Below are 11,007 nucleotides of genomic sequence, written 5' to 3'. Positions count from 1 at the left end.
CGGCTTCGGAATAGGGCCGAAATGGGCCGAAAAGGGCCTTATTTTGTATAACCAAAAAAAAAAAATACATTGTATTTTTTCCTCAAAATGTGGCTAAATGTTTATATAGGTAATACAAAACTCATTTGTTGATCATATTTAATACAAAACTCAAAATTAACTTATAACATTTATTAATTTAGTTAAGGTGGTTATATTCAATTAACTATCTCTCTAAATCTATCAATATTAATTGTTGTGTAACAAGGAAAATAATAGTTAAAGAAAACAAAGCCTATGTAATAGAAAATAATAAAAATAATGTATAAATTTTAGGATAGGGCCGAGTAGGGCTTTTAGGGCCGGACCGTAGGGCAGGGCCGGGCTTCACTTGCATGACCCTTACCCTACCCTATTTGAGAAAGGGTAGGGCCGGCCCGCCCTAATGTAAGGGCCGGGTGGGTTTAGAGCGGCCTTAGGGTCAAAGGGCTAAATGATGAGGCCTGGACCAACTTGTGGTTTCTTCCCGGCTTTTGTAATTATCGATCAATTGCAAGTGAAAACATTTGAAGCTAAGCCAAATAATCTGCACCACTACATAAAAGAATTTGAACATTTTCCTGCCCCAGATAATTTGTTACTCTATAATAACGTGATTAAACTTGCACACAAAATGCTTAATGTCTCAAAGTCACGCATTACATATCACTCGGCAAAACTATTTATTGTGAGAAGAGCAAGGCGAAGTACGTGAGGTAGAAAGAGGCATTACAATGACATGACGCGAGGCAGAGACTTAGGTGGCCTTCCATGAAGACAGTGGTGGAGTTTCGGAGTTCTTCCAAGTACTGAAGTCATTCTGATATCGGTCACCCTTAACAGCATCCACAGAAGCAAAGGATTCAAGCTCAGCCAATTCCTCTGGTGTCAGTTTCACAGACAAAGCTCCAATATTCTGGTTAAAATTCTCAATCTTGGTGGTTCCGGGTATGGGGCACACATCATTTCCTTGGTGATGAACCCAAGCCAGTGCTAGTTGAGATGGGGTGCACCTCTTTCTTGCTGCAAGATCACTAACCCGCTCGAATATTGTTTGATTATGCTCTAGGTTTTCAGCTTGGAACCTGGGTAGATACTGCAACCAATTGAATCCATATATGAGAATTCAAACAAACTACTTGATCAAAAACGGCAAGAATTAGAGGCAACACAATCCATAATGCATATTGAACATGACACTTTCTTTCCATAGCATATAAAGATGAGAATGCCTTCTTTTATTCAGTTTTATCACTTACCACAAAACTTCGGTCAATGTCTGGTAAGTAGGGAGAAGCGATATCTACATGGCCTTGGTCTAATAAAGCGAGGGAGTTACTCCGGATATTTCTTATCTTTAAACATTATAAAACTCTGAGCATCTAAGAAAATTAATCATGCAGTGCCCTGGACAGCAAATAGATTAGGGCTACTTGGACACCAGAATTGCAAAACTGATTTTGTGACTTCCATATTTTCGCTGGAATGCAGACTACTGAGTGAAGACAATGCGATGGCACTAGGAGAGATTACTTTGCAAGGTTAATTACAAACAATCAAGGAGATAGAACTTCAGGACATTCATGCTACGACAATAATGATGCTACATATGTTTTCCTTATTGAATGCACATGCACTTTAGAATTAATATTTGGGTGACATATCAACAAACCTTTCGGAAATCATCGTTGGCAAGATTTTCAACGAACTTAGCCCCAGATGACAGGAATCCTCTTCCTAGAGGACTGTATGCAACAATACCGATGCCAAGTTCACTGAGAAATTTAAGACAATAGTATTAAAATCAAATAGTATTGGAATCACATGCTAGCTACTTTATGAAGAAAGTACTTAAGTTCCTTCAAGCCTCACCGACAAGTAGGAATAATTTCTTCCTCCGCATCTCTTGACCACAAGGACCACTCCAGTTGTACAGCTGTTATTGGATGAACAGCATGGGCTCTCCTTATTGTGGAAGCAGAAGCCTCAGAGAGACCAATGTACTTTATCTTACCTTCTTCAACGAGTTTCTTGAGCTCCCCCACCTAGTAAAAGACATAATAAAGTAATGTAAGGAATGACAAACATGCCGAAAAAACTGACTATGCATGTGCAGCGAGTAACAAAACATGAATAGGAAGAGAGACAACTACGAGATAATTAAACAGCAGGTCTTGGGATTATATAAATTTGATAGGATATCAATCAAACAATGATAGAACCTGGTAGTTAAACATGTTTAACAAATGCTAGTTCACGTGTCTGTGCACACTGGATTCAAGCCACATTCCTATTGGTAACGATAGTATGGCATGAAGAAGGAATTTAAGAAATGAAGATGTTCTTAAAATAACAGAATCACGATGCATCTCAGTAAAACAAAATTAATAGTCTTGTAGGACAATATACATGGCTAGAAGAAAATACATCACATGATATGTTTTTACAAATTTGGACATCATTAAAAAGGGATGATCTTATTTTCTGTTGCTGGGATCAAGCTACACAATTCCAAACCAATAATAGAACCATAATTTAATACCAATTTGCCATTTTGGCCTTAGACAGCTGAGGTCCCCCATTCACCAGAATAAGAAACTAGTGAATACTACTATACTAGTTTACTTGCTCGTAATTGCAAGCATTTTTCTTTCTCCTCATTTTTAGTTTGTTACTGGTCCTTGTTAATCTTTCTATATATTTGTTTAATTTTTGGTAAATCAATTTCTATTAATAAAAAGAGATCGCCCAAGCCCTGTACAAACTAAATCAAAGGAGTAAGCGAGAAAACAACCTAACTAGGAGAAAAAAAATATTCCCAAACCCAGAACCAAATTCAGCCCCAAAAAAGAGAAACTAAGAGTCCTAGGGAGCTATATCTCACGATTGACACTCTGGTTCTTAGAAATGTTTAAGTTTGCCAAGATAGAATTAAACCTGAAGGTGGCATACACTACAGCTAATAGTGGTTATGATAGACTTGAGAATTACAGTGAGGGGTTCCTTTTGTTGCTGAAACTTCGGTCATGCGTTCCAACGAGATGCTATTTACAGTGACAACTAAGCTAATCTTCAAAAGAGTTGCAGCAAGGGTTTTGCCCATCCAACGGTCTGCAGCCCATAGAATGAACGAAAGCCATGGATTGCGAAGCCAAGGAATGGCACTGCGCTGTAAAACTAGCTTAAACCCCATCACTATACTGATAAAAGTCAATAAAAAAGTGGTTCCCAGATTCCAAAACGATACTACATAAGACAGCAACTGGGTTAGCTTGTAGAGACAAGGTAATGATTCTATCCGTGGTGAGCATCTTACTTCTAATGGCCTTCCATGTAGAAAGAAACTTGCACAACCAGAGAAGCTAGATGAGAAGATAGAGGCCAACTCCACCTAATACCATCAGTAGCAGAATCCGCAAGAGCATAATCCCGGATTCCAGAAACTCAACCCTTACTAGTGTTGTTGGTAATCGTGCTGATACAGTTATATAAGTCCTGCCCTGAGTTCTTCATCACTAAACTAGTAAACTTGGACAGTGTGAAATTCTAGTTCTCTAAGTAAACTAGTGAATCCTGCTATTCTCTTGCTTAACCTCCACTCATTAGTAGCTTGTATGGTCCAAGTCCTGCTCCTGCTTCTGCCCCTCAAATATCACATGTGAGAACTCTCTATCTTTCCCTCTGACTTCTTTCTTATCTGTGTATACTTGGTTTTAACTTGTCATAATTAATGTAGGCCGCTATAGTCGTTTGTGCTAATGAAAATGACGGAGGAACACAGCTGGATAAACTAGGAGCAAGAACTAACCAAAAATAAAATTTTTGTACCGCCAGGTCTTCCAAAAGGCAAGCAGCTACTACAGCGCAAGTGCTGCTTAGGAATATCAATTACACAGCTTTCTCATCAACTAACTCAACGCAACTCTAAGACAAGCAGTTAAGCCACTACTAGAAAATCACAAACGAGAGGCAAGTGAGGAATAGTAACAGCATCGGCGACTTGAATAGGCCTACAGATTGATACTTGCCGATTTCTATTGATTCTCAAGTAACATTACTAGACACATGTCTTGTATTTTCTCAATGCAGTGGTAATGACAACATGTGACTGTAATTAAGGGGGATCAATGAAGAAACAAACCGTGACTTCAATGGGGAGACGAATGTCGATCCGATGCTGATAATAGAGATCCACACAATTAACACCGAGGCGTTTCAAGCTTCCTTCACAAGCAGACCTGACATAAGCCGGATCGCCCCGAACCTCTCTCTTGTTGTCCTCAAAGCTGATACCAAATTTCGTGGCCAATTCAACCTTGTCTCTCACCCCTCCTCTCACCCCTCCACTCAAAGCCTGCTCCATCAATTCAAATCAATTCCAAACAATCCCACAGCAACAAATCAATAGTAATCAATTACAAGAGTAGTGAAGGACATACTTCGCCGAGGAGAATTTCGTTGGTGTGCGGGCCGTAGATGTCGGAGGTGTCGAGGAAGGTGACACCGGAGTCGACGGCGTGGTGGATGAGCTTGATCATGTCGGCTTCGGGCTTCGGGGGCCCATAGAAGGAGGACATGCCCATGCAGCCGAGTCCTTGAGCTGAGACCTCCAGGCCCTGTGACCCGAGCTTGATCCTCCTCACGCCCGCCATGTCTAAGTGATCAGAAGTAGCAGATAGTAGCAGCAGAAAGAGACAGTGAAGGAAGAAGAGTGTTTGGTTGAGTTATATACAAGTTTGTTTGGTGAAAAGGAAACGGTTTGGTGGTGGTGGTGGTGGCGGTGGTGGCGTCAGCAGTGAGGTGGTAGGTGAAGACTGAAGAAGAGGACTAGAGGAGCTAGTGGAATGGAATGAGGGGATGGCGTAAGAGCGTACGTTACAGTGACCAATAGAGATGGACCGCTGACCAAATGGAAGGTTCTAATTATAACTATCCTAAAGCAGTGTTGTCCTTGCGAATAATGTGCCGACAGTTTTGTCCTTGTATTTATGTTTTACGGAATTGCACAGTCCACCTGTACGATTTCCATGGCAATGACGATGATGCTTTTTTTTTTTTGGGTCAGTTCAGCTTTGCTTTTTATTTGCACTTGATTTGAGTTGCTTTGGGTTGTTGGATTTTGTGATTGATTGTTGTTGTAATTGTCAGAGGTTTGGTCGCGCATTGGCCTTGATTTGGTTCTGCGTGTTTTCTCCAAAGAAGGACAGCGATGTATAGAGACAGTGTAAAGCTTTACAGCACAACCGTCACGTGTCCCCTAAACCCAATCGAATCATAGCCCTTCTCTTTCCGACTCTTCTCTATTCTCCCCACCAATCAATCATAAATGTATGTCTTGCAATTCAACGCTTTACAGTGCCTTGCATGTAGTCTTTGACTCTAAAGATAGGGTACTTTTTTCAAATGTTTCAGGAGATTGTTTGATTTGCAAAAGAATTTCAGTGCTTGCAATCTATTGGATTCCTATTTTTGTTGTTTGTACTTTGGGGTTCATCTTGGTTACCTTGATATTTACCATATTCTTATTTTTTTTATTTTTTTTACTTTTAGTAAATTAATATAGTGGAAACCTACTGAACTGGTCAACAGGTTACCCAATTAAATATCGACATGTGTTATTTTTAAAAATAAAATTTACCATATTAACAACACACTCTTTCTTGATATGTAACATTGTTAAAAATCATATAACAAGTATTGTCAAAATAATAAATTACACATAGTTGAACTACAATTACAACTTATGACAACAGTTGTTGTGGTTATTGTAATTGAGTGGTTAAAGATGTAAATATCATATTTGGACAACTTTTATGAAATTTAGAACCTTGATTATCAAGTGGAGAAGCTCCTTACAAACTGAGTTGTTACATATTTTTTGGTCTAATTTTAATTTTACCATGTTCACAACACAAATGTTGTCAGAATTGTAAAATGGTTGGTAATCTTGTAAATGATATAGTTTTTGAAGTAACTACTACAATCAGAACAAAAGTTATCGCTTTTACACCAATAGTTGCTAGTTATGGTAAAATATGTAGTCATTGAGTAATTATTCCATTAATGATAAAAATATAAAGATTTACCACTTTGACAACAAATTTGTTGTTGCACTTGTTAAATTGCCCATAAATTAGTACATTAGTTTAGGTTGAGTAATTACTATAAATAGGACAAAAGTTACCGCTTTTACATCAATTGTTGTGATTGTGGTAAAATGTGTAGTCATTGTAGTAATCATTTCATTAATGATAAAAACATAAAGATTTACCACTTTGACAACAAATTTGTTGTCATACTTGTTAAATTGTCTATAAATTAGTACATTAGTTTAGGTGGAGTAATTACTACAAATAGAACAAAAGTTACAGCTTTTACAAAGTGTTGTGGGTTGTAATAAAATGTGTAGTCATTGTAGTAATAATTTCACTAATGATAAAAACATAAAGATTCATACATGTTCTATTTTATATAGTATTTACCACTTTGAGGACTTATATAACTACTTTGAGGACACATGTGGTAATTAGAAAAAAAATCTGCATTAAAGTAAATAAGGTATTCGTTAGAGAAAAGTAGGTTCTCATTTGAGTAATTAAGTCCTAAAAGTGGTAATTGTAATAGGTTTTCATTAGAGTAAAGTAAATTCTCATTTGAGTAAATAAGTCCTAAAGTAGGTTCTCATTTGACTACATTTAAAACAAATATTATTTATTTTTACACTAATTGTTGTCATTGTCATAAAATGCATGTAAAAAGAATTATATTTGGTTAAGGAAACTACTAATAATATAATTAATTGGTAATAAAGATTACTTAACTAATACTAATTTTGCGAACTTAGGTTAGAAGGTTTTTGTTTTAAATAAGGAAAAAACGTAATTTTCAATTGTGTAATTTTCCATTAATAACAAGCATTAATCAAGCATTAATTCACTAATAATAAAATTAATTAGTAATATAGACTATTTAACTAAAAGTAATTCGGTGAACCTAGGATAGAAGGTTCTTTTAATTTTTTTTTTTAAAAAGGAAAAATCATAATTGTGAATTGTCAATTAATAATCAAACATTAATTGGCTTTATTGTTTTCACTATCTTTATTGTTTTCAATTCAATTAGTAGTTTGTGTTACCAAAAAAATTAGAAAGGGCTAAACAAGTTACCAATTTGTTAAATATTTTGAACCATTGGATATATTACTAATCCAATGGTCCAAAATATTTAACAAAATGAGGGTATGGCAAACACCAAAGTACCCGGTCGGCTTCTTAGTGGTGCCGGCAAAGATATTTTGATCAGGGTGGTGGCTCAATCTTTGCCTACATATGCTATGAGTTGTTTTCAATTAACAAAGAATTTTTGTGATGATCTTCAGCAGAAATGTGCAAGATTTTGGTGGGGGAGTTCTAATGAACAAAGAAAAATTCATTGGAAATCCTGGCAGTTCCTTTGTAGGCCAAGGAAAGAAGGAGGTTTAGGATTCCTAGATCTACATGCTTTTAATAGGGCTATGCTAGCTAAACAGGGCTGGGGAATTGTTCAATTTCCAAATTCATTGATTGCCAAGATGTATAAGGCTAAGTACTTTCCCGAAACTTCTTTTTGGGAGGCCGAACCTCATCCATCACCTTCATTTTCTTGGCGGACTATTTCTGAGGCTAGAAGTGTTCTAGTCAAAGGGGCACGTTGGCAAGTGGGAGATGGGAATGATGTATGGATTGGTGATCCATGGATACCTAGAGCTGCTCCATTTCGGTTATTACCTGTTCAGAGAGGTCGGGATGCTTCTTGGAAGGTCCGTAACTTGTTGAATAATGACGGCAGTTGGAATGCAACTTTAGTACAGCAGGTTTGTCATGTTGATGATATCCCCTTCATTTTGTCTATTCCTTTGAGTAGCCGAAGGGTCAAGGATCGTTGGGTGTGGCATTTTGATTCGAAACGGATGTTTTCAGTTAAGAGTGCTTATAGACTCTTAATGGAGGAGGAGATGTTGCAAGAGGTTCCCTTGCAAACACAAGATCTATGGACGAAGCTTTGGTCCACAAATGTTCCAGGTACGGCTAAAATTTTTCTATGGAAGGTGTTGAACAATTGTTTACCTACTATAGTTAGATTGATAGAGAAACAACTTCCTTTGGATATTCGGCCTTGTGTTCTTTGTGGAGTGGGGGATGAGACAATTGAACATCTTTGTAGGCTTTGTCCGTTTGTGAAGAGAGTGTTGGAGGCCGTGCCTGGGATAGAACACACTGCCTATTCTTCTAGTGCTAGGCAGTTGCAGTTTATTGAGTGGTTTTGGAGTTGTGCGTCTAACTTGCCTCCTAATTTATGGGCAGCTTTTATTTATAATTTGTGGGGTATTTGGAAGGAGAGAAATAATAGGGTGTGGGATAAGAAGACCATGGATGTGAACCAAGTGGTTTTGCTTTTGTCGGCTCGTCTCCAGGAGTACCAGAGACACCATGGTAAGGGCTAGGGTGGAGGAAGTCGGCGCGTAGTTCCTTGGAAACCTCCAAGTGCAGGGTGGGTGAAGATTAATGTTGATGGTGCCTTTTACAAAGAAACATGTACTGGGGGATTGGAGTCATTATTCATGATGAAATGGGGAGATGTTTAGGTGGTTATTATGCCTCAGTATCTCATGTTTCCTCTTCAGAACAGGTTGAAGCATTGGCAGGGAGGGAGGCAGTCTCACTTGCTATTCAGCGTGGCCTCTCTCTAGTTATTTTTTAGACTGATTCTCTTACTCTTTTTCATGCTACTAAGCAGAGAGTCATTCCCCATACTTCCTTCATTGGTCGTGTGTATGATGACATTACTTTTCATCTGCAGCAGATGCCGGGTTCTTATTTTACTCATGCTTATCGTCAAGCCAATGTTATGGCTCACACTTTAGCTCATTTTACTTGTTCTTCTTCTAGTTCTTTATTTTGGGGCCTAGAGTCTCCTGCTTGTATTGTTGATGTACTATCCAAGGAGTTTACCTCCTAATTTATTTACGTTGACAGTTTCTCAAAAAAAGAAAAAAAAGAAAAAAAACACCAAAGTACCCAAGAATTCTCCCTGTACTTTGTTCTTTTGAAATTACGAGTATAAAAAAGATTAGTGTGAAATCTGATGTATTATATGTGTAAATTTTTTTCATGGTTATTTTTATGGATTTTTCTTACTATTTATTATAATGGTTTATAAAATTAATCTATAAAGTTTTTTTCTTTCTTCAATAGTAATCTATAAAATTAATACATGTTACAGTTTGGTTTTGGATTTAACTATTCAGTGAAAATAATAGAAACTTATTAGATCATAAGTTTTGTTAAACAATGGGATTCAAAGGGGATGCAAAAATATTGTCTCAAGTAATGTCATTTCCAATACTCATGGTGCTTCTGTGATACTTTTATAGTTCTTGAATAGAAGATAAATAAATAAAAACCTGATGCAGCTGACATTTTGAGACACATGGCCAACGACTAGTTTATTGTTTATGACTCTATATAATCTCTATGTATGAGATATTCTTGAAGTTGCTGTGATTTCTAACCCTTCAGTTCTTAACTGATGGTCAATTTCGTTTCAATTTGAGTCTTTTTTCCGAGTTAAATCTTGAACTTCTAACTTCTCATCAATAGATGTGATAGATACATAGTTTGAAACCTTAATCCCATTTCTCACTACCAAGACATGGATTGCTTGTGGGTGTGTGTGTGTGTATTTTTTGTCCTGCTTCCCCATTGTCTGAAGCTCTTCAAGTCCTCTTTCTACAGTCTTCAACTAGGAGGATAGGAATGGTCCTATTCAATAAATGAAGGTTGTAGTTGTCGTAACCACGACTTCCCAACAACACTGCCCGCACTAGCAGAGCCACACTTAGGTGCACTAGGTTTTTGTGACCCAGTTAACTTTTCACCATATATATAATTAAGTTACTAGGCATTACAAATTGCTAGCATAGTGTAGTGGCTTGACATTGTTTTTGCTATATAAGAGGTCCCGGTTTCAAATAAGACTAACTTCAAAATTTTTTGTTTAAACTTTTTCCTAAGTTTAATTTCAGATTGCAACACTAATTATTATTAATATTATTATTTTTTCATGTGGCTTGCTATTATACACTTGACATAATTTTAACAATATTCTTATCTTAAAATAATCTTATTGCTAGATTATAATATTTCTATCAAGGTTTTTTTATCTAAATTTTCTTTAAAATTGTGATATATAATTTGAGTTCTAAATTTTTTTTCCTTTTCAATTTCTAAAGATCCTCACTTAGGATGAAGTTCTAGCTTCATCACTCAGTGTTACTTTTTTAGTGATTTGGAAAACTCTTATAAAATAGAAAAGCATAGTTGCAACATGTATTAACTCTCAGCTCAATCACAAAATTCTTGTTAATTTTCAAGATTTCTTTTTATGTTTTGATATTACTATTTTGTTTTTGTGCCCCAATAACCTAAGTTTCTAGCTCTAGATGTGTCTTAAAGAGAAGTTCCGTTGTTTAAGGTGAGGGTTATGGTCACATGATTCTTTTGTGAGCAAGTTTTTGTCTTGCTGCTGCTGCTGTTTTGTTGATTTGTTGAACACATTCATTAAGAGAATTGACAGTGGTCACCAATAGTCTTTCCTTATTGTCTTGTATATTTTTCGAGAGGAAACTACAATTACATAGTGTATCTTGTTCAGTATTTTAGCATCTTCAACGTCGAAGGCTTATTTTTTAATCACATTGGCCTGATAGCAGCGTACTTTATAAGTTGAATGCATGTTGGGTAATTTTAAATTCTTTCTGTGTTAGATCTCAAAGCAGGGTATAGTACAACTAAATTGTTCCATTATTCCCCGTTATGCAAATAAATAATTAAATATACTTATAAGTCAAGGACACATTGGAAATACTTAATGCAATTCCTGGGGCAGCAAGGATCGGACGCTCAAGTACAATGAAGTAACAAATTTCTGCAGTTTCATTTCATACACGTT

General features: G+C 36.6%; 1 protein-coding gene across 1 annotated transcript; it reads right to left on the bottom strand.

Moving 5' to 3' along the window:
• Positions 1 to 552: 552 nt before the first annotated feature.
• On the bottom strand, positions 553 to 4,877 carry LOC112198196 (probable aldo-keto reductase 2). Its single transcript, XM_024339277.2, has 5 exons — positions 4,458 to 4,877; positions 4,160 to 4,372; positions 1,891 to 2,063; positions 1,691 to 1,793; positions 553 to 1,114 (listed from the first exon to the last, which is right to left on the bottom strand). The coding sequence occupies exons 1-5, from the start codon at positions 4,668 to 4,670 to the stop codon at positions 776 to 778; spliced, it is 1,041 nt and encodes a 346-aa protein (XP_024195045.1). The 5' UTR covers positions 4,671 to 4,877; the 3' UTR covers positions 553 to 775.
• Positions 4,878 to 11,007: the final 6,130 nt, after the last annotated feature.

The sequence above is a fragment of the Rosa chinensis genome, chromosome 4, assembly GCF_002994745.2.
Source record: "Rosa chinensis cultivar Old Blush chromosome 4, RchiOBHm-V2, whole genome shotgun sequence".
In the NCBI taxonomy this organism is placed as follows: Eukaryota; Viridiplantae; Streptophyta; class Magnoliopsida; order Rosales; family Rosaceae; genus Rosa; species Rosa chinensis.
This window is presented reverse-complemented; position numbering and strand designations above follow the sequence as displayed.